This window comes from Pseudorca crassidens, chromosome X (genome assembly GCF_039906515.1).
Source record: "Pseudorca crassidens isolate mPseCra1 chromosome X, mPseCra1.hap1, whole genome shotgun sequence".
Classification (NCBI taxonomy): Eukaryota; Metazoa; Chordata; class Mammalia; order Artiodactyla; family Delphinidae; genus Pseudorca; species Pseudorca crassidens.
The window spans coordinates 115696801-115720510 of NC_090317.1; the positions used below are offsets into that span (position 1 = coordinate 115696801).

The 23710-nt window shown below is 44.0% G+C and overlaps 2 protein-coding genes across 6 annotated transcripts in view; one reads left to right on the forward strand and one right to left on the reverse strand.

Annotated features, from left to right (window-relative positions):
* The first annotated feature begins 16163 nt into the window (after positions 1-16163).
* Positions 16164-19950, forward strand: KLHL34 (kelch like family member 34). The gene has a single exon (XM_067724244.1). The coding sequence runs from the start codon at positions 16893-16895 to the stop codon at positions 18837-18839; it is 1947 nt and encodes a 648-aa protein (XP_067580345.1). The 5' UTR covers positions 16164-16892; the 3' UTR covers positions 18840-19950.
* The window catches only part of CNKSR2 (connector enhancer of kinase suppressor of Ras 2), a 258125-nt gene continuing 254218 nt past the window's right edge, over positions 19804-23710 (reverse strand). For all 5 annotated transcript variants that reach the window (XM_067724238.1, XM_067724242.1, XM_067724241.1 and 2 more), the window contains one exon: positions 19804-22408. In XM_067724238.1, coding sequence (XP_067580339.1) covers positions 22193-22408 — 216 coding nt within the window. In that variant the 3' untranslated portion in view covers positions 19804-22192. The remainder of the gene's footprint in view (positions 22409-23710) is intronic.

Below are 23710 nucleotides of genomic sequence, written 5' to 3' on the forward strand. Positions count from 1 at the left end.
GGCACACGGGCTCAGTGGTTGTGGCTCGCAGGCTCTAAAGCACGGACTCAGTAGTTGTGGTGCACGGGCTTAGGTGCTCCACGGCTTGTGGGATCTTCCTGGACCAGGGCTCGAACCCGTGTCCCCTGCAGTGGCAAGCGGATTCTTAACCACTATGCCACTGGGGAAGCCCCTGGCCTCCAAAGTCTTGAATGATGCTTTATTCACTTGGTTGAGAAACAAAGAGGGAAAAAAATGGCAGGGAAATAAGTTCCCCTCATCTTAAAGGAGTTGTCCCCACTCTACCACCAGCACATGAGGGGCTAGTGGTAGCGGTGCTCAGGTGGCCGGAAGCTGGGGCTTCAGTGACACCGTGGAGTGGGTGGAAAGCCCGGGACCCAGGGCAGGAGCAACAGGAACATCAGAAACCCCTCCTAAAAGGAGTTCACGAAAGGTCAATAGCAAGCCTTCTCACCTATTCAGCCATCACAGGGTAGGATAAGAAGGCTCTAAAACGCCATTGATAAAAGAATAATACAACCATCAAACACTGGAAAGTGGGGAAAGAGAGATGTTATGAAAGTATGAGCCTCCTCATTGTTTGTAGCAGGGAGTCAATACTGTCTAAACACGTAGTTTAAACATTGTAACTCCAACCACTTAACAATATTTCTGAATCTTTTTTTGCTTAAACTCAGGAATATCTTAGAAAATACTATCTCATGGTGAAGAAATATCAATTAGGAGTTCTTCAGCTTCACTTCAATTTCTTTTGTTCTATGATATTCAAGTAAAATTAAAAGTAACATTTTAATTAAAATAGCACTTAGCTATTTTATTCTTACTTTAATTAAGAAACAGCATTTTTTAGGGCTTCCCTGGTGGCGCAGTGGTTGGGAGTATGCCTGCTGATGCAGGGGACACGGGTTCGTGCCCTGGTCCGGGAAGATCCCACATGCCGCAGAGCGGCTGTGCCCGTGAGCCATGGCCGCTGAGCCTGCGCGTCCGGAAGCCTGTGCTCCGCAACGGGAGAGGCCACAACAGCGAGAGGCCCGCGTACCGCAAAAAAGAAAAGAAAAGAAAAGAAACGGCACTTTTTAAGAAAGCTTCCCTCTCTGTATCTGTCCATCTCTCTACTAATCTATCTTTTTGCATGAGCCTAGGTAGTTGAATGGAACTCTCCTAATATCAGTGATAATTGCTTCTGGATGGTGTTTTGGGGGTTACTGTCAACTTCCTTAACTTTGTACTTTTATAAACTATTTGAATTCTTCAAAATAAGCATTTTTATGTTGACAAAAGAAGACTAATTTTTCTTTAAAAATAAAAAAATCAGAAAGAAAGGAAGAAAACCCACTGGTCAGAATGACTATCATCAAAAAGTCTACAAACAATAAATGCTGGAGAGGATGTGGAGAAAAGGTGGGAATGTAAGCTGGTACAACCACTATGGAGAACAGTATGGAGGTCCCTTAAAAAGCTAAAAATAGAGCTACCATATGATCCAGCAATCCCACTCCTGGGCATATATCCAGAGAAAACCATAATTCGAAAAGGTACATGAACCCCAATGTTCATTGCAGCACTATTTACAATAGCCAGACATGGAAGCAACCTAAATGTCCATCGACAGAGGAATGGATAAAGAAGATGTGACATATATATATATATGTATACATAAATGGAATATTACTCAGCCATAAAAAAGAATGAAATAATGCCATTTGCAGCAACATGGATGGACCTAGAGATTATCATACAAAGTGAAGTAAGTCAGACAGAGAAAGGCAAATATCATATGATATCACTCATATGTGGAATCTAATTTTTAAAAAATGATACAAATGAACTTATTTACAAAACAGAAACAGACTTACAGGTATCAAAAACAAACTTATGGTTACCAAAGGGGAAACATGTGGGGGAGGGATAAATCAGGAATTTGGGATGAACATATACACACTACTATATATAAGACAGATAACCAACAAGGACCTACTGTATAGCACAGGGAACTCTACTCAATATTCTGTGATAACCTATATGAGAAAAGAATCTGAAAAAGAATGAATATATGTATATGTATAACTGAATCACTTTGCTGTACACCTGAAGCTAACACAACATTGTAAATCAACTATAGTCCAATAAAATTAAAACAAAAAAACCCCCCACCAAAAAAAAGTGAAAAAATAACGAAGAAAGGAAGAGAGAGAAAGAAGAAAAAGGAGAGAAGGAGGGAGAGAGAAAGAGAAACCATATAAACAGGCCAAGATAATAACAGAGGTTTATTCTGGATGTGTAAATATGGACCATTTTTATTTTCTTCTTTATACTTTCTTGTTTCGTTAGATTTTCAAAAACTGTTTTGTGTGTTGCTGAGGATATGGGAGCTTTTGGTCTCTTTTCTCCCAAAGGACAATTTGAAGAGTAGGACCACTATTAAGTGAGGGGTTGTAAAAGGTTTTTACTTTGCAATACGAGCCTCATAATGAAAGGCTGGGAGTGAGTTCATGGCCCAGCCTCCTTTAAACTACTCATGCAAAATTCCTGAGGGAGTCTATGGGTAAGTTTGATGGGACAGAGATATAAATAATTCACTGCTCCCATGTGTTGGTTCTCGTGGGTGAATCACACACTGGATACATGGCTCACTTAGTATGCTTCCCCTGGCAAGCAGGTGGCCACCTGGGATGATAACACAACGAAGCTCCAAGGATTTGAGCATATTGACTAAGAATATGCTTATGTCATATGGACATCTTCTATTTACCTGTGAAAATGCGGTGGCCTTAAGTTTTGTTTTTAGAGTTACCCTTTGAGGTTTATACCTACAAAACCTGAAGATGTTCAGATGTAAGACTTGTGTAAATTTTAAATATCCCTCTTGTAAAAACTAAGTAAATGTCAACTTAGAAGTTTCTGGTATTGTAACATTTTCTTTGGAGAAATGTTAAGCTTATCATAAAAGGAATTCTTGTGAGAAGAAAAAACCCAACTCTGTACTGTCTTTGGAAGGCCACTGAGAGCTGTGAGGGGGCTTTTGTCTTCAACAGATTTTTAGGGCATAACAATCTTGAGAAAGAAGCCCTTCTGCACAGTTCAAGTTTAGTACATCGCTTCACTATGGAAGAATAAATCAGTTAAAGAAGTATCCAAAAGGCAATAAACAAAAATAGAAAATTATTTCATAAAATCCCAAGACTCAAATCAAAGAAACAGCACATTCATGACAGCAGATCAAGGACTGACTAAATGACTGAAATGGTTTGGAAATTTAAAATATCGCCAGACATATATACAATTGAATATTACTCAGCCATAAAAAGAAATGAAATTGAGTTATTTGCAGTGATGTGGATGGACCTAGAGACTGTCATACAGAATGAAGTAAGTCAGAAAGAGAAAAAAAAATACTGTATGCTAACACATATATATGGAATCTAAGGAAAAAAAAAAGGTTCTGAAGGACCTAGGGGCAGGACAGGAAAAAAGATGCAGACGTAGAGAATGGACTTGAGGACAGGGGGAGGGGGAAGGGTAAGCTGGGACAAAGTGAGAGAGTAGCATTGACATATATACACTACCAAATGTAAAAGAGATAGCTAGTCGGAAGCAGCCACATAGCACAGGGAGATGAGCTCGGTGCTTTGTGTCCCCCTAGAGGGGTGGGATAGGCAGGGTGGGAGGGAGGTGCAAGAGGGAGGGGATATGGGGATATCTGTATATGTATAGTTGATTCACTTTGTTATACAGCAGAAACTAACACACCATTGTAAAGCAATTATACTCCAATAAAGATGTTAAAAAAATAAATAAAATATCGCCAGGAGAGGCCACCAAGGTCAGTGATACAAGACCCATCCAAATGGCTCTGAAGGCTGATGTCCTCCCTACTTTCAGGAGCTTAGGGACAGACTGTCTCAGTAGGTCTAGTTAACTCAAGAAAAGGACAGGCTGATAGCAGCTACTGGGTCTGGAGGCTTCCCCTTTCTAATAAGGCCACTCGTCCACCCAGGAGGCTTCCACTATGTTAACTAGTTGAATCAGTGTCTCCTGGCCTCTTGACCCTAGAACTACAGTATGTGGAGTATCTTGGGGAGGGAAGGGTTCTCTAGTGGAACACTGGCCATGGTAAGCAATGTGACAACGTGAGTTTGGAGGGATTGCACATGCTTTCCTTCTCCTCTTTTATACATTTTCCCTCAATAAATGCTATTTTTTTACTTGCACCATGTGTGACTAATGCTGTGTGTCCTGATGGTCAGAAACTTGATTTTTAAAAAGAAGTTCATCTTATAGATATATGTCTTCATACCATGAAGAAAATGGTGCTTATCTCAATGTACAGTGATGTTCCATGTTCCCATCTAACAGCCTGCTTAAATTTACATCCAGACTGAAGTTTTGTCTGATGCATAATCCAAGTAAAGCTGGTTAATGATGACCCAGAGCAGGCGCAGAACTTGAAGCTTTCAAAGCTTTCTTTGTTTTATCAGCACATCTCTAGGCTAGTTGCTCACAAATATGATCAGCTGAGTTTTCCAAAAGTCCAGTCAAAGAAACTGTCCCCAAATCTCATAACTCTACATTTTAAATCTTTCTGATTTGTTATAGCAATGTCAAGGCAAGATTCTTTGTTATTATTGACAATATTTTTAATAAAATTGATCATTTTCTCCTCGATGTAAAAGTAATACTTGTCATGGTAGAGAATTTGATATATGTAGAAAAGCACAAAGATAAAAAATATCCCCTGTAATACTCCCCTGGATATAACTACTCTTCATTTAAATGTATATCCTCCCAATCTTTTTTTTTCCCCTCTATATATGTGTGCAGATTTAGTCAGACTAGTACTGCAGTTACTCTTCTGTAACCTTATTCTTTTACTTGACAATAATATATTCTGGGCATATTCCCATGTCATTAAATATTCTAAAAATAATCTTAAAGGTGACCTAGTGCTCTGCCATTTGGATCTTTCTTGAATTTCACATATTTGAAAAAATGTTTATAAATAATATGATAATCAATATCCTTGTATGTAAATCTTGTATACTCATCTGATTATTTCCTTAGATTCAATTCCTAGATATAGAATTGTTGGGTAATGGGTATGAGTAAGTATGAGGCAGCCCAATTATTTCCCCCTTGTAGATGCTTGTCATTGTCTTCCTGGATACTTGGATTTTTTCTTCATTTCAAAGTTCAAAAGCTTAAAAAGAGACTATATCTCAGTGTTGGATGTTCTGCATCATATTTCCCTGGAATGAAGTGTAACCTTTCAATCAGCAAATTCATTTATTTCTTTATTTCAGGGATATTTTCTTGTATAATACTCATGAATATACCTTCTTTCATTAGTGAGCTTCTCTATTTCAGGGATGTCAATTATCCTTATATTGGATCATCATTATCTGTCTTACACTTATATTCACTTCTTTTTAATTGTCTTCATCTCTAATCCTTTCAACTATATTCCTATGATTATCCCAAGTATTTCTCTATAGCCATAATTAGGTTTTAGCTAATAGCTCTATGAATATTAAAATATGTGATAAAATATATGAAAATTAAAAATATAGATGAGGAAAAAATTACCTACAGTTCACCCAGTTAGGATTACTGATAATATTCTGGCTCCTACCCTTCCAGACTTTTATTTGCATATTCAAGTGCTTATATATATGCCTACCTTTAAAAAATACATTCTTCCTAATCTAGGAATTCCACTCATGGACTTTATCCTAAGGAAATAATCACACAGGAATGCAAAGATGTTTGTATAAGGATGTTCTCAGCAGCTTAGTTTATAAGAGTGAAAACCTGGGTACAACCATTATGGAGAACAATATGGAGGTTCCTTAAAAAACTAAATACAGAGCTACCATGTGATCCAGCAATCCTACTCCTGGGCATATATCCAGAGAAAACCATAATTTGGAAAGATACATACACTCCAATGTTCACTGCAGCACTATTTACAATAGCAAAGGCATGTTTAAGCAACCTAAATGTCCATTGACAGAGGAGTGGTTAAAGAAGATGTGGTATACACACACACACACACACACACACACACACACACACACACACACACTGGACTATTACTCAGCCATAAAAAAGAACAAAATAATGCCATTTGCAGCAACATGGATGGACCTAGAGATTGTCATACTGAGTGAAGTCAGACAGATAGAGAAAGACAAAATACCATATGATATCACTCATATGTGGAATCTAATTTGAAAAAAAGATACAAGTGAACTTATTTACAAAACAGAAATAGACTTATAGATATCCAAAACAAACTTAAGGTTACCCAAGGGGAAACACTGGGGGGAGGGATAAATCAGGAGCTTGGGATGAAAACACACACACACACACACACACACACACACACACACACACACACACTACTATATATAACATAGATAACCAACAAGGACCTACTGTATAGCACAGGGAATTCTACTCAATATTCTGTAATAACCTATATGCGAAAATAATCTTAAAAAAGAGAGGATATATGTATACATATAACTGAATCACTTTGCTGTACACCTGAAGCTGACACAACATTGTAAATCAACTCTATGCCAATAAAAACTTAAAAAAAAGTGAAAACCTGGAAGTAATCTGAATATCTATTAGAAGACTTGTTAAACTTTGCTATATTCATCTAAATAACAGTATACAAACATTAGAAAGTGTATTTATATCCATAAACATTTACTGGGGAATATCCTCAAAACATATAGTTAAGTAAAAATTTTGACTTTAAACTAGCACACGTGGCGTGATCCCACCAGTGTTAGTGGTTACTAAATGGAAAGACTTCTGGCATTTTTGCTTTCTTTGTTATTCCTTTCTGTTTCATTCAAGATTTTGAAATTCCTATATCTTTGAAGAGAGATGGGGAAAATTAACAACATAGTTTACTTAAGGGGAAAATGTGTGTATGTTAGAAAAATGCAAACAGTATATATTATCTATTATTACGCAATGAGTCAATTGTAAGAAATGTGGTTCCATGCTCATAAAGACAGGAAGATGGCTGATCTCCTGCATAATCCTTAGTCTGAACACTGACACAGAACGTCATTACCAGGCCACCATGGTGTCAGGTGCACCCTCCAATTAACAGTCACAGGCTTATATGATGTACTCTCCTTACAATGCCAATTTGTAAAACTATTCAATGGTTACTGTCTATTAAACATCTGTACTACACAAACTCATTCCTCATGGATTTTTGGCTGAAAGAAATGCTTTGCAAAATCCCTTTCTGCTGTTTACTTTAATCCGAAAACATGATTGCAAGGATACCCTCACTTGCTGCTACTTTTCATGTTGTGTACTTCCCAGCACATTGCTATTAAATACCATAGTTCAAGGGTTACTCTATGCTTTTCTGTAAGGTGCTTGAATATTTTGCCTGAGGGAGAATGAACAATATAGGTAAACTCTTCACTGAAAGTCATTTTTTCCAGGACTATGTATATTTCTCTAATGTATTTAGGGAGAGTGTCTATGTTTATTATCTACATTGTACCCAGTGCTATTAACATACCCCTCACTCCTGTCCTATGTACTTCTAGGATGAGAAAGCTGAAACTGGGGAGTCACATGAACTGTCCCACGTTAAATGGCTTGAGCATGGTAGAACCAGGATTTGAAACTGAACATGCTGGTCCCAGAGCCCACCCTTTTAACACTGTACTAAATGTATTTCTTTCTGTAGGTAAAAGCACAAAGGGATGAGTTATTGCGGGAGTCACAACTGGTTGCTAGGCTCAGGGGAATAAGAAATATCAATGAGGGAGATAGGGACAGATTGGGATGAGAGAGAAAGAGCAGGGCAGGTCCACATAGTCACCCTCAGGAGTCTTATTTGGATAGGAATGTGCCCAGAGCTTGCCATCCTTCAGTGGTCCACAATGTCCACCTGGAGGGTGAGGGTTGGGAGATGCTAGATGACTGTTGCCCTAGTGGTGGACAGCATAGGAATGAAGGTGAGTATGTTCCAACCTCCTTCGCAGCACCTGTTAACTTGGCCCTGTGATTTGTCTATTTACTGATCTTTGGGCATTGAGCAGCATCTTTGGCATCACCAGTCTTTAGTTACGCAGCCCCTGAGGACAAGTCTGTTCAATGCTTAATGGGCAACAGGTCTACTCACAGCATTTCATGTCAAGCATTACCTTGATAAGATGTGTCTGATCCTCATGATACGATCAATAGCTGACGCTCCTGGGACCACAGATATACCCATCCAGTCTTCTCTTGGAGTGGGAATGCTGGGGTCTCAGAACCTCCCTAGATGTATGTAGATGTCGCTGACTTTCTGTTAGTTCAATGTGGCATGGCAGGTGCGGTCAGTGCCCACCCATATCCCTTGGCCCCCTTTACCATTTTTGTGCCCACCTGCTTCTGGTGGAGGTGCCTTCATTCCCAACAACAAACACCTGTATCTCCCTTCTGGAGGACCACCCCCAGCTGCTGGCACCTGCTTTGCCTGTGCAAAGAGAGAACTGGATGACTGACAGTCCAGGAGTAGCAACTCCAGCCTCTGTGCTCCTGATGGGGACAACTGAGGTGTGACCTCCACTGTCCTCAGAGCTCCCTCAGGACTGAGCCCAAGTTACCCTCCATGGGCTTTGGTGGCTGCTGCACCGTTGCTTGGCCTCCTTCCTTCCTGGGCCCTTCACCTCTACATTAGTGTTTTTCTAGGGAACGCTTCCTACAAAATCACTTCCTTGCGCTAGGAGTGCATTCAAAGTTCAGATTGCTTCCAAGTCTGCCCTGGTGTTTAGTTTCTGCCAGACTCCTACATCCCCTTCACACAGTGCAGGCTCTGTCAGTCAGGGATATGCGTACAAAAGTTCCTTGAAGGCTCCTCTGGGTCTGAAAAGGGAGACCCAAGACACGGTCAGGGAACAAGACAAGCATGCCCACATTCTCTACTTCTATTCAACATAGAATTGGAAGTTCTAGCCAGAGCAATTAGGCAAGAAAAAGAAATAAAAGGCATCTAAATTGGAAAGGAAGAAGAAAAGTTATCTCTGTTCACAGATACAATGATCTTCTATGTAGAAAGCCTGAAGAATCCCCCCACCCCCACCCCATGCCAACAGCACGGTCAGGTCTAGCCAGGCAAAACTGCCCAGAGAAAGAGAAAACGAAAATGTTTTAAACAATGAAATGGTATATGTTTGGGGTTTCTTGGAACAATCTGGGAAAGAGGGGGGTGGTGGGGGAAGGGTAAAAGAGGAGAGGGCAAAGAGACAGGGCCAGCAACATCGCATAGTGGCCCCTAGGGAGGAAAAGCTGACAGGTGGGCATTTTAAAAAACAAGAATAGCTATAAATTCTATCTGCTATTTTCTGCTTGTTGCTTCTCTGTGCCTGTCCTACCCAAGTCTTCAGTAAAAGTTTTATTTATTTTTTAATCCATCACAGGTTGTATGGGAAGTCAAGGGAGAGAAAAAAGGCTTAGGGTCCATGTTCCTTGGGTGGGTAAGTGCAGAGTAGAGAGCATGGAACAACCCCAAGAAGCAAAACATGGGTGAAACGGGGCATCAACAGAAGCACGAATTGAAACAAAGAGTTACTAGGAGAGTTGTAAGCCCCTGGAATTTCCTCAGTTATTGGAGCAATGCTGGTTTTTCCCACCATCCATGGGAAGGCGGCTGGTGCAGTTTTTTTTTTTTTTTTACTAAACTATTAAAGGAAGCTGGAAGATTTCGGGCCAGCCAGGTGGCTGGGGTGGGGGTTATGCTTGTTGTACCTTGAATGGTTGTGAGTGGCCCTCCTACAGTGGGTAGGCTCTGGAAACACTGCTCTTGCCCCTGTGTCCTCATATTCTGGTGGCACTGTGCTCTCTGCAGGGTGACAGGGCAGGGCAGATCCAACTGCTTACTGGGAAATGTCTCCTGCTTAGGGTTCAAACTGAAACATCCTGAGTGACGACATTAAACGTTACTCAGAGAACAGCCACTTGTTTAATGACGGTTTCTTGCCCATGATTCTATAGGTAAGTTTTAGTAGATACTTTTGCAGAATGTTTCTTAACAAATGGACAAATGCCACAAGATTTTCAGGCTGTTAAGATTACAAATTATAAGAAGTTGAGAACAAAACTATCCTATAAGCTCCCTGGTGCTGGAAAGATCTTGTGTAGAATTTTTCCCTGTTAGTCACTGACAAGGATCATTAGATAGAGATTCTGAAAATAGCAGAAGTAATTGGCACAGTGGACATGCTGGCCATAGGTCAGACACAGAAAAATTCAGGAAAGGGTATAATATCTCTATAGAAGAGTACTGGTTAAAAAAAAAAAAAGCATTTAAAGTCCAAGGCTCGACAACTCCTTAAACAGGTGCCGGTGATTGGAGAAATTTACTAACACTCCGAGGGTGTTCTTCGATTTTAGTTCTGGTTGTGCTCAGATGACATATCTGAGCCACTTCCCATTGTATGACTTGGTTTGCACTATGCACTCATGTGGAAAGATGTATAAGAGACTCTGAGATTGATGTCAGAACATTGTTTCATCTTTCTGAAGAAGGTCTGACCATGGGAAGTCATAGGTCTGGTTGCCTGTACACACCTGAATGTGCTGACAGCTGGCCCTTTGGGGTCAGACACTAAGAGTAAACCCACTTCATTGTGCCCAGAGGCAGGGATTCCTTCTGAGACAAGGATTCCTGTGAAAGTCATTTATTAGGAAGTATTCCCAGAAAAGACAGGCAGGGGGCTGGCAATGTGAGACAGGGAAGGGAAGGTCAAGCGAGTGTGCGACACCAAACAGGGTCCCACAGGACTCTGGATTGAGCTGTAGCTCAATCGGATAGGGGAGGTCTGGAAACAGTGTGAGCCACACCTGGAAAGGGAGCTGCCCTCCACCTGTCAGTCAGTCGTTGGTCAAGGGTAGCCCCTGGGAGATGTAAATTTGCAGGCACTTTTGCTTCTGTTCATGTGCACAGGGAAGGTGGGCTCCAGCAGCCCAGGGGTGCCTGCCCACAAAGGGACACAGGTGCTGGTTGCTGGGAGCAAAAGCCACTGGGATTGATGTGCACAAAAATGGTAAAGGGATCGAGGGGATATGGGCGGGGCTCTGACAAGGTTTGCTAAATCACGTCACCTTGGACAAGTTTCCTGTCTTCCCCGAGCCTCAGGTAACTCTTCTGATGGCCCGGCACATTCTACTTCTACTTATGTGTTTTCTTTCAAGGTTCTCTATTGCTAGAAGGTTCTTATTTATGCTGTGGCAAAATTTTTCTTTGTAACTTCCACTTACTGGCCCTGGGTCTGCCTTCTGTGCCTCTTGCCCTTCAGAAAGTTGAAAATAACAATCATTTAACTCACCAGAGGGTTCTTTCCTCTTAGTCTAAAATCTCCAGCTCCTTCACCTGCTCTCTCCATGAGAAAGAACATTTCCAGACCCTCCCTCTTTCTGGCTGCTCTCCTTGGGCATTTCCTGATTCATCAAAGGGCCTCTTAACATGTGGCATTCAGATAGGAAAACTGGCTACAGTTACATTCTGATTTGAGCATTCAATCAAGTGTTGAGAAAATGCTTCGGTTACCAAATCATCTCATGCCACAGAGATCGCTGTTAATATCGTCAGCTTGTCTGGGGTAGGGAAGGGCAAACAAGTCCACAATCTATTTTAAAGTCATATGATGTGGGGCACAGCCACTGAATTTTCCCGTCTAAGTCTTTTGGAGCTAGTGGGCTTCCTCTCTTTTTTGGGGGGAAAATGTTGACATTACGCCTGGAACAGGTTATTACTAAGATTAGTGAATTCGGGATGTAGCAGAAATTATGAACAATTCTCTATTACAGTGGTTCTCACACTTTCATGTGCATCAGAATCACTGGGAGGGCTTGTTGCGAAGCAGATTGCTGGGCCCATTCCTGGGGTTTCTGATGCAGTAGATTTGAGGCGGGGCCGAGAATTTACACTTCTTAACAGGCTCCCAGGTGATGCTGCAGGAGGACCACTGAAAACCACTGCTTTACTACATTTCCTGGCTGCTTGGCCTCTGGTATGATGAGTTTTCAGAAGGCTTTAAGGGAGTGAGAAGGAAGAGAAACTCACATCTATTGTGTATACTCAGGCCAGGAATGGTCATAGATACATAACTTAATTTTATTTTAACAGTGTTATGAATGTAGAAGCGGTATCCTCCTTTTAAAAATAATAAAATGACACTCACAGAACTTAAGTCACTTGCTTAAAGTCTAATGGGGCAGATCTGGAATTGGAGCCCAGGTCTGTCTGAGTCCAAAGTCCAGTCCTTCCCCACCTAGCACACTGCTTCTTTAGCTGTCAGCTGGGCCAGAATGCCCAAATCACTCATGATTAAGACACACACGCACACACTCCACCCCTTGAAATCCTTTCACTTGAACTGCATGTCACAAAGATAAAATAACATCTCACATACACAAAAAATGGTCTTGTTAACCTGGGTGAAGTTAACATGGGATTTTTTTCTCTACTGCATGTCTGTTATTGTTTGTCATCATGTTTTCACAATTAGTTAATGTGTCAATTTATAATAATAAGCTCTCCATGGAGGATGCCAGAAGCCGTGTGTTGGAAGTATACTGGTATTGAAAGGAGTCAGTAATGATAGATGATAAAGAGTTAACCTGCCAAAAACTGTATCCTAAATATCACAGGGCATATTTTTTAGAATGTTGTGGTTTTGAGAAAAGGTTCCCAATGTTATTATTATACAAATCCTTTTTTTCCTCAGAAGTGCATTACAATGGATGAACCTTGAAAACATTATACTAAGTCAAAGAAGTCAGTCACAGGAGACCATGTATTACATAATTCCATTTACATGAAATATCCAGAATCTACAGAGATAGAAAATAGATCAGTGGTTGCTCAGGGCTTGCAGGACAGGTGGTACAGGGAAGTGAGAGTTAAAGGGCACAGGGTTTCTATTTGAGATTAGGAAAATGTTCCCAAATGAGACTCTGGAGATGTTTGCATAACTCTGGAAATATGCTAAGAACCACTGAACTGTACACTTTGAATGAGTGAATCGTATGGTATGTGGATTATATCTCAACAAAGCTGTTACCAAAAAAAGCACATTACATTTGCAAAAAAAATTTTAAGTGCCTATTATACATGGACGTTTGTAGTTTTCAATTTTTTTTGACATATACAATTATTTTAGAGGTGAGAGCTATGGAATTTACATTTAGCTAGGTAGGGCCAAGTCAGGGAAAGTGGAGTGCCACGGCTGACCAGCACTGCCACTTTGATGTGGGAAGTGAGGTGGGTGCTTGGAGGACTTTAGTTCTAGGCTCTGTCACAGGAGGTGCAGATGTATGGAAGGGATCATCGACAGCAGGTCACAGTCCTGACAAGGGGTGGGGGGTTCAGGATAAATTGCACGGTCCTAACAGGCGTACTGGAGTGTGTAGCTGGGCCTTCGGCAGAAGCCTGGCCATACAAACTGGGGTGTGTAGGGGCTGCTGGGGCACAGGGGGCCCTGCGTCCGGGTTGGTGGAGTAGCAGTGAGTCTGACTGGATGCCAAGAACCATGTGGGGCTGGCCTTGGTAAAGGACTAGGGTTGTAGAGCAGGGGGCTGGATGAAGTGGTAGGGTCTTCTCTCAGTTGCAGGCCACGCATGGTGACCCACTTGATTCCTAGGGATGTTATTAGCTCATGGCCATACCAGGGTGTGTCTGCAACCGCAGCTGTGTGAAGGGAAGAAAGAGAAGCAGAGAGAAAGAGAAAGAAGTAACTGTCTCAGTCAGGTTCCTCTTAACAACCCTTTACTCCTCCCACTGACAGTCTCATTCCCTCTATCTGTTCAACTCAACATTATTTATGCCAAAGACTGTGACAGGGGCTGGATATACAAAGACCAAGAAACAGTCCCCAGCCTCAAGGAGTTCATAGTCTAAAGGGGGAGGACAACTTCTTAGAAGCAGATCATTTTCAACAGAACAATCATATCCTAGTTAATATTGCCCAGAAATTAAAATATCAATACTTTCCATAAACATTACTCAAAGGACAAGAATGTTCTTGGATGGACTGACAGTTACATTTTCTAAACAAGACCTTGTAGACACATCTAATATGAAAATTTCTTCACTTAACACATTTCATCATATCCTCAATGGCAAGACACGTTGAGGTGGCATGTTGGGCTGGCAATGAACAGGTACCTGTTGTACAAAATTGGATTTTTGATGTCAAGAGTTTAAAATCTTCCACAGCATCTCTATTCTCAAGTAAGTGTGACATTTTCGATTCAGACTGAATGCATGGTGATGGACAGATCTGATGGGCTGTGGTCCAATTTCAGGGTGAGAAATATGCTGTTTAAAAAACTGTATTTAAATTTTATCGCTCTGAAATTTGGTTTAAATAAACTGACTGTGTGTTGCACTATTTTATTTTTATCATACATGAGGTCACATAATATAGTGGGGAGGGAGCCCTGGATTCTGGTCCAGACTCTGTAACTCAATATCCAAGTCACCCAGACAAACCGTACTCTCTCTGGGGCTCATTTGCTACATTTTTAAAAAGAAAAACAAGAAACTGGGGAGGAAAGGGAGAGGGTTTGGCTAAATGATCTCAAATATACCTTCTAGCAAAATTCTATCAGGTTGAGTAAAGGCCATTTAATTTCACCATACAGATCTGTGCACAGCGAACCAAACTGGTATTTTATTTTTGAACTAAGAATTTTAGTGCTTTACAAAAAAAAAAAAAAGAAAGAAAAACCCAAACCAACTAGCACTGCCCCCCCTCTTCTGTAGCTCTAACATTAAGAATTCAAATTGCAGTATTTTTAGTCTCTGGAGTTTAAGTAAGCCCTTAACCGGAGCCCCTGCCTGCATTTTATAATTTGACTAATTTAAGTCATAAATCAGTTTCATCTTTGACAACAAAGCAAAATCATTTTACTAATATTTTTATGTACTTCAAGAATTGCTTCTAACTGGAGGCCCTGTAAGTACCGATGGCATACCAGGCAGAAAATGATGAATTTTATCCTTCCTTGGATTTTTTTTAAATGAAATACAACCCTAACTCTCAGAAATGCAAGTTATTTCACATGCCTTCAAAAGGTGCACTTAAAACAGATTACCAGAAGGGTTGTAGTAGAAAATAGAAAAATCAATTCTAGATGAAAGCAAAACACACAGAACCCTCCAAACTGGCAAGAAAGAACAGCTATATTAATCATTTAGTTATTTAAGAGCAGGGTGTCAGAGATGAGAAATGCTTTCCTGATGTCTCAAGATTGGGGTGGTTTTAGTCATCATTTCCGTGCTGGGTGCATCTTATAAAAATAACTTCATGAGGATGGGCCCTTCAAAACTCCAGCCTCTACCGAGCTTTGCAACCTTACTGCCCATTATCACGTCACGGCATTAAGAATGGAGCAGGCAGTAATTACATCAGAGCCTGTAAAGCCTGGGAGACAAACTGGAAAGACTTATTTTCTTAAATGAAGTGGTCATTCAAAGGCAGAAAACCCAAGTCACCTACAATCTCCGTGTCCACTTTGCCAAGGGATGGGCCGGGTGGGGTCTAAGAACAGGAAGGGGGAACTCAGCCGGGGTCGGGGAGCTGGGTGGGAGCAAATTCCTGAAAGCGGAATGTGAGACAAGCCAGGGAGACCTCGGGAAGGGCGCAGAGTAGGCCCAGCATCTCGCAAGGGTGAGTCCAGGTGAGGAGCGTGCTCCGGAGCGCCGCTGGCGAGGAGCGTCGGTTCGCCCCGGCGTGATTCCCGCCAGCTGCTCCTCCGAGCGCAGTGGCCTCCTGGGTGTCAGCGCGCAAAATCGCCGCTTAATCCCCGCTCTAGCTGGATTAATTAGGGCCTCCTCAAAGCAGGAAGTTGCGAGCCAGGGGCGTTTTTCCCAGGCGCAGAGACACCGGGGGGTCGACACTCCTCCAGACCAGCCGGGCGCCCCTCCCCAGACACCAACAGGCACAGGATCCCCGCGACTCGCGCCTCTCCAGTGAGCGCCTCCCGCACCCCAGCCAGGTTCCCGGGACCCGCTGGTGACCGGAGGCTTGTGGGGTCGCCGGAGTCATGTCCCAGGCCCGGGCCGCTTGCTCCCGCGTCCCGGCCCTCCGTTCTCAGCCAGCAGCCGGGGCGTGGGGCGGGGCGCGCCGGGAAGGCCGAGGCCGCGCGCTATTCCTGTCGCTGTGAGCTACCGGCATGTTATGTGCTGCGGCCAATCACGCCTCCGACCCTCCGCGCTGACCTGAGCCCCCCCTCCCTAATCCCCTAGGCTTTGATTTGATCCTCCGCGCGGAACAAGCTCACCCCCCTTGCCCCGTAGCTAGTTGTCCCCGGCCCTCGCGGGTGCCCGCAAAACCCTCCTTGTCCACCCCCGGGAGGTCAGAGCCCTCGCCCCGCACTCCCCGGACGGCCCGAGTCGGGCCACATCTGCGCATCTGGCCGTCGGAGATCCAGCACTCCCCTGGAGTCAGTCTACCTGCAGCTCCGCCCTTCCAGGTGATGGTGCGCGGCCACCGCGGCCCCTGGCGCGCAGGTGTGGGCTCCCTAAACTGGGCCGTGGAGAGGGCTTTGGGCAACGCTCTGGCAGCCTCGGCTGCCGCCGAAACCGAGCCCTGCACCTCCCGGAAGACTCCAAACGCCGTGCCCTCCGCTACTAGGGGCTTCTGGAAACCGTTCCCCGACCCGATTTGCTCTGAGAGGGGGACTGGGAGATCTGCGGACCTGTATGGAGGAGGCCTGGGATTTAAGCTGAGCAGGCAAAAATGGGCCCCTGCTAGGGGCTCTTCGGCTCGCACGGGGGACCTGGCGGCGCCGTGTCCCGGGATGTCTCCGGCCGCGCCCGGCTGGCCCCAGCCCCGGCCCGGCCACTTCCCGCCCTGGGCGTCATGAGTTACTTCCTGTCTTACTGCAAAGCTCATGGCGGCGCGCTGCTCACCGGCTACCAGGCCCTGCGCGCCGAGGGCTTTCTGTGCGACGTGACTCTGGAGGCCGAGGGCAGCGAGTTCCCGGCGCACAGGTCGCTCCTCGCGTGTTCCAGCGACTACTTCAGGGCCCTGTTCAAGAGCCACACCCGGGAATCCCGGGCGCCCGTGATCCACCTGCATGTGCCGTCAGCGGCCGGCCTGCAGCGCCTGCTGGACTTCATCTACACCGCCTGGCTGCCGCTCTCCATGGACACCGTGGAGGACACGCTGGAGGCCGCCAGCTACCTGCAGGTCACCGAGGCCCTGGGGTTGTGCGGCCGCTACCTGGAGCGCCAGCTAGCCCCTGATAACTGCTGCTTCGCCGCCAACATGGCGGCGCGCTTCGGCCTGGTGCACACGCTGGGCGTGGCCGAGCGCTGCATTGTGAGCCACCTGCGGGAGCTGCTGGCGCGGGGCGCGGGCCCCGCCGGGCTGCTGGAGCTCAACCCCGCGTCGCTGAGGGCCGTGCTGGGTGCCCCTGACGTGGCACGCGTGCCCGAGGCCCGGCTGCTGGGCCTGGCTCTGGCCTGGCTGCGGCAGGAGCCCGAGGCTGAACGGCTGGCCCACTGCGCCGCGCTGCTCGAGCGCGTCCGCTTCGGCCTGGTGCCCACCGACGTGCTGCGCCGCGTTTACTCGGGCTCCGGCCTCACCCTGCCCTCCCGGGTCAAGGGCCTCATCATCCAGGCCCTCAACTACCACACGTCGCCCTCCCGCCAGCCGCTCATGCAGGGCGAGCAGACCAGCGTCCGGAGCCCCCAAACCCGCATCTTGTTGGTCGGGGGGTGCAGGGGGCGGGAGGTGGTGACCGAGGAGGTCGTGGCCCCCCGGCGGGCAGCCAGGGGGAGGGGCGCCGCGGCGGAGCCCGAGGAAGAGGAGGAGGAAGAGGAGCAGGTGGAGGAGGAGGAGGAGTGGGAGCTTACCCAGGACGTGGTGGCCTTTGACGGGTACAACCACCGCTGGCGCAGCCTCACGCGGCTGCCCGCTCCGCTACTGGGACACAGCGTGTGCGCCGCGGGCAACTTCCTGTTCGTCCTCGGCGGGGAGACCCCGTCGGGCGGCGGCTCCTCCCCCACAGCCAACGGCCTGCGGGCGGTCACGGCCGAAGTGCACCGTTATGACCCGCGCTTCCACGCTTGGACAACTGTGCCCGCTATGCGGGAAGCGCGGGCCCATTTCTGGTGCGGCGCCGTGGGTGAGGGACTCCTGGCCGTCGGGGGCCTGGGCGCGGGCGGCGAAGCGCTGGCTTCAGTGGAGATGTACGACCTGCGCTGGGACCGCTGGACGGCGGCCGGGGCGCTGCCGCGGGCCCTGCACGGCCACGCGGGGGCTGTCGGGAACTGCGGCGTCGTGTATGTCTCCGGGGGCAAGGCGGGGAGAGGCGAGGGCGGCGCGAACAGCCTCCGGGACTTGTTCTCCCTGGGCCCCGGGGAGCAGGCGTGGAGCAAGAGGGCGCCTATGGGCACGGCCCGCTTCGGGCACCACATGGCCGCACTGCGCGGCGCGCTGTTCGCCTTTCTGGGGCGCTACGAGCCCTTCTCCGAAATCGAGCGCTACGACCCCGGCACCGACCAGTGGACTCGGCTGCGGCCGCTACCCTACGACCGCTTCTGCTATGGGCTGGCCGTGGTCGACGAGACGGTGCTGCTGCTGGGAGGCCTGAAGTGGCAGGACTCACGCCAGGTGCCTACCCGCAACGTGGTGGGTTATGACCTCGACCTGGACCGCTGGGAGGACACTGGCTGCGCGCTGCCTTGGGCCTGGAGCGGCCTGCAGTGCGCAGTGCTGCAGCTGGCCGAGGGTGGGGACGAGGAGAGGGAGGGAGAGCCTGGAGAGGCGCCAGATTTAGTGCTGGGCTTAATGGGTCAGTGAGCAAGTCGCGCCTGACCAGGCTTACAGAGCAACCCGTGGGCTTTTCCTTAGGCTTGGCCAAAGAGGAACATTTCCCCTTACTCTGAGAATGGGAGACAGGACGGGTCAAATTTAGAAGGATATATGAATCATCTTCAGTGAACTGGGGATTTCTAGAAATTCTCATGATGGGCTAGACATGGACTTTGAAAATAAAACATGACTCTATTTTCCCTCTGGTAGTTAGTGTTTCCCAGGCGCTAAACAGTGACTACTTTTGTGCCAAACAGCCAAAAAACGTACCATAAGAAATTATGTACAAGACCAGAAAATTGTTAGCTATAAAGACTGTAATAAATGGTTCTAGAAGATGGCATTATCTGAATAAATAAATATTTATCTGAATAAATAGTGAAGGGAAAGTGCCTTGGTTAATAAACACATGCAATCATTGTAGGAAGAACTATGATTTTATGATCCAGAATCATGGTTATAGTTCTGCTCTGATAGTTTAATATAGATATGGAACTGAGAGGAAAAAAATCTCTAAGAAAGCACCATTTTTTTTTTGAGAAAATAACCTAGGTTAAGTTTTTCTGTACTTCATCCTTACTTACCCTAGTCTCCTTTTGCCCTGGCTTTTGGCAGCTCATTGGTTTTAAGTTTTATTTCTGCAGCCCTTAGCCATAATAATCAGGCTTCTTTGGCTTAGTGGAACACCTAAGAAAAGCAAATCAAAACCCTATTTCATTCATCCTCTTTAAATGTTCATTCTGCAGACATGCTGTAGGTAATATTTGTAAAAAAATATTTTTTAAGTTTATTTTTAGTGGTACCCCCCCACCCTCTGCCCCACCTTCCCAAAAGAATCACAGAGAAACGAAAGAGGAGTAGGTGAAATTTTAAAGTTCCTTTCAGGTAAATGGGAAACCAGCTTGATTTTGCAGGACCTCTGAGAAGATTCTTGTATACACTGGACAGGTGCTTCTTCTGGCTTGTACCACCAATGGAGTGACAAAGTTAAAACCTGTAACCGGGGGTGGGGTGGTGGGGTGGTGGCGGCTGTGTGATTAGGTCACAAAGAAATGTGATGAGGACTGCATGAATAAAATAGGTGCTTTATAAGGATTCATTAAGAGCTGAATTTATTTGACTTCAGTTTACAGTGCTGCCTCTCTCCTAGATTTGAAACTAATGCAATAAAATGTACAGATATATAGTGTTAAAAGGTCTCTTTCATGCTAGGCTAGCCACGAGTCTTTTAAAATTCATTAGTTTAATTTTTACCATTTAAAACAACTTTACCAAAGTAAAAGCCGCTTAGTAGCAACACAGCTAGTCTTTCCATCAACTGCTCACTGTTTCCAGGGCACAACCTGGCCACTGTATCCACGACACATCCATCAGGTACAGATATTTTTAAGTAAATGTACGCAGTTGGTCTAGTAAACATTAACAAGTCTAAACACCTGTAACAAGCACACTTCATTTTAGGACAAGAGGTTTTTGTTTTTTTGCTTTTGTTTTTTTACATATACAAAATCCCACAAATTTAATGTGCGTCAACACCCATGCAGTAAATAAATGTTTTTACAAATAGTTTTTTTAAATGATAAAAATATTACACCGGACCCAAAATTCCATACAAACATTAATACATGATTTCTCATCCATTTTGACTAAATATAGGATTACTGAAAATGTGCTGTAGAAAGGCCACTCTCCTGTACAGTTGTGCAAAGTCTGCAAAACGATAGTGATTCAATGGTGGTTTCAAAAGCAAAGGAAAAGATCCCCGCTGTGGAGTTTTTACTTTCTCCTCTACAGCAAAAATATTCACTGGCAGATATCTGAACTCTTAGAGATGAAAGTACATTCATTCACTGAGCTGTACAGGCAACAGTATAAAGCTGATTAGAAGTAGATTTTAGGATATAGAATAGTAAAGGAGGGTCTCTTCCTCCTCCTAAAAAAACAAAACCCCAAACCAGCAAATTGTGACTTATACGTTATGCAGCCAGACACTAAAAAGCAGCACAGTCATTATCATGCTGTGATCACTTTCAAAAACGAGATGCTTATAAATGGAAATATATGAAGAGGATTTTTTCATAGACTTCATCCACTCTATAGAACAAATCATGAAACTAGGAAAAACCTCTAAAAATTGTTTCTCTCGTATAATTCAATGTAATATATCTCTGAATGACCATCATCCTCTTGCTCCTCAGGAGAGAGGTACATTTTTCTTTTTCAACATTGTTTTCTATATTAGAACATACATCAGCCTGTAAGTAAACATATTTTACTTCCCTGCCTGAAGTATAATTATATATAAAGTTTAACTAATGGACTAGGGGGAAAATTGACCCTAACTGGGAAGTTGACTCATTTACGTTTATACCTTGTAACTTTTTAGAAGTTGGAGTTTAAAAAAATGAGTTTGGGCTGAAATTATATATATATATATATATATATATATATATATATATATATATATATATACACATACATATATATACATATACACATATATATATGTTAGCTGCCTTTCTGGGTGAGTTAAGTATGTTTTAAAAAATCCACTCTCAAAGTCCTCTATACACAATCAGCATTTCATCACTACAAAAATAAAGGAAGATTTAAACCAAGAAAATAAAGCAGCTCTATCTTCAATTTTGGTCTCAGTTACAAAAACATCTTACAAAGCTTTGCCCTGATACACCATTAAGTGTCCCCATGGATTTGGAATACTATTTCCATTAACCAGCTTTCACAAGTTAATAGACTATTAAGACGAATATTAGATACCTGAACTTTTCTTATGTTGATGCTCTTCTGTTTTGCTTAACTCTTGTATGCGCATCTACATTTCACAAAAATAAAACTACAGCATTAAACTTTGTGCAATGTTTAAGAAAATTCTTAGAACATTTTAATAAATATAAAAAAGGTTTAAATTCTTTCCCACCCACAAGGATGTCTGCACCTGAAAAAATGTGATTTAGTTTTGAAGTCTTGTTTATATAAAATTAACTTAAAGGGAGAAAAGATGACCTTAGATAGAAAACCGCCTTTTTGTTTTTTCTACTTGAAGACCACCTGTCTTCAGTGTTGTTTGCAAAAGTTAACTTTAAGTCATTGAAGACAGCTGATTTTGCACATGGTAAACATAAGCTGAGCACTAACTGCATATAAAATATACAAATGCTCATTAAAGACAGTGGTATTATGACCATATAGGGTTTGTTTCATATAGTTTTGGTAACATTGAAGTATAGCTTGTCACGTGTCCCACACGTTGATATAAAAACTACCTTATATACTTGTTCAAAGTACCAGAAGGTACCACATGGCCAGAGGGCAGAATACACTTACACATGCGTTTCAATGTATGAATGAGTGTGTGTTAGGGAGGAAGTGATTACATCTACTTCAGAAGAAATACTTAATGGGTCATTTGAGGTGGTGTTTTGACAGATATCCAAGAAAAGATCGAGGTACATCTGCTTCCATTGTTGGAATTCTTTTGATGTCAAGTCTGGATTGTCTAGGACTTTATCAATAATGGCTACTTCGCCTTCTCTGGCCTGAAAAGCAAAAGGATTCAACAGTTACAATAGGGACAGACTGTTCTTCAAATTTAAAATAAAAAGTTAATAGGCAAACTATTAAGAGGCCCACAAGAAACAGCTCTGGTATACTCAAACTCAGCTATTTAGACTCAAATACTAGTGCACTTTTTCCTACACGCAGGCATGCCTCGTACTGCCCACTCTGCACGGTTTATTTTTTCTTCTGGCCTGTCCTGTTTCCCATCTCTGCCTACGGAAACCTTCCTCATTCTTTAACATCCAGTTCATATGCCTCTCATTTCTTGAACCCTTCCTTCGACAACTGGAAAAAATGTTTTCTCCTTCATTTAGATAAGTCCCCGTAACACTTGATCACTGCTGTTGAGTGGACTTACCACATTCTATGTCTTGAGTTACTTTTGCACTGTCCTTTTTCCTTCTGCTAGATGGTCCCTTGGTGGTTTGGACCTGAATGGGGGTGGGGTGTGTGGCTCTGGGAGGAGGGAGGGTTAGGATATCTTTGGACTAGAATTGGGCACCGGAATGATTCTTATGAATATTATAGCTCTTTTAAAAATTCTGGTCTTAGTTACCAATAGGCCATTAAATTATCCCACGGATTTGCAATAGTATTCGCATGAATACCAACTGAAAGCTAATTGACTGAAAACTTGGCTGCCTGCTACCAGAAATGTTTTCAAATCATGCATTTCCTATTTTGTTTATCTCTTTGGTATTCACCTCTGTTTCAAAATTCACAAAACCTCAGCAGCATACTACAGATCTGCAATATTTCCCAAAGGAGCTCTTTGCCCTTTTGTTTCCTGAAATTACTGCGTCACAAACTCTGTATGACATTTCTTTTCTGTTTTTGAGTTTTCCAGGGTGCAGGGTCTGCTTAGGGAGAGTGTGTATGGCAGGCCCTCTCCCCTGATACACACAGAGTGAGGGGGCTGACTCTTCTGGCTCCTTCTTCAACTTCCTGCCTCTGTTTCCCTTTCCTCACCACTTCCTCCTCAATCTGGGGGTGGCAGAAGAAGACTGGAGACTATGTAAACGCTTATGGAAATGTATAATAAGAAAGTAACATGTCAGTTGGGAACTGATGGTGTATACAGAACAATTATAAAATTTCTACATGGAACATGAATCACTCCAAATGTGCTGCAGGAGATATTCACAAAATATCTCAAACAATTTTAGCACCCACTATTGCATTCTGCATGCATGCTGTGTTCTTTTAGTAACTATATTAGTTCCACGACATGGCATATTTATCTTAGGAAAACAAAAGACTGAGGAATAACACCAGCCCTG

Bases quoted from the DNA above. Each gene is read 5' to 3' on its own strand.
- KLHL34 (XM_067724244.1), top strand. From the start codon at position 16,893: ATGAGTTACTTCCTGTCTTACTGCAAAGCTCATGGCGGCGCGCTGCTC.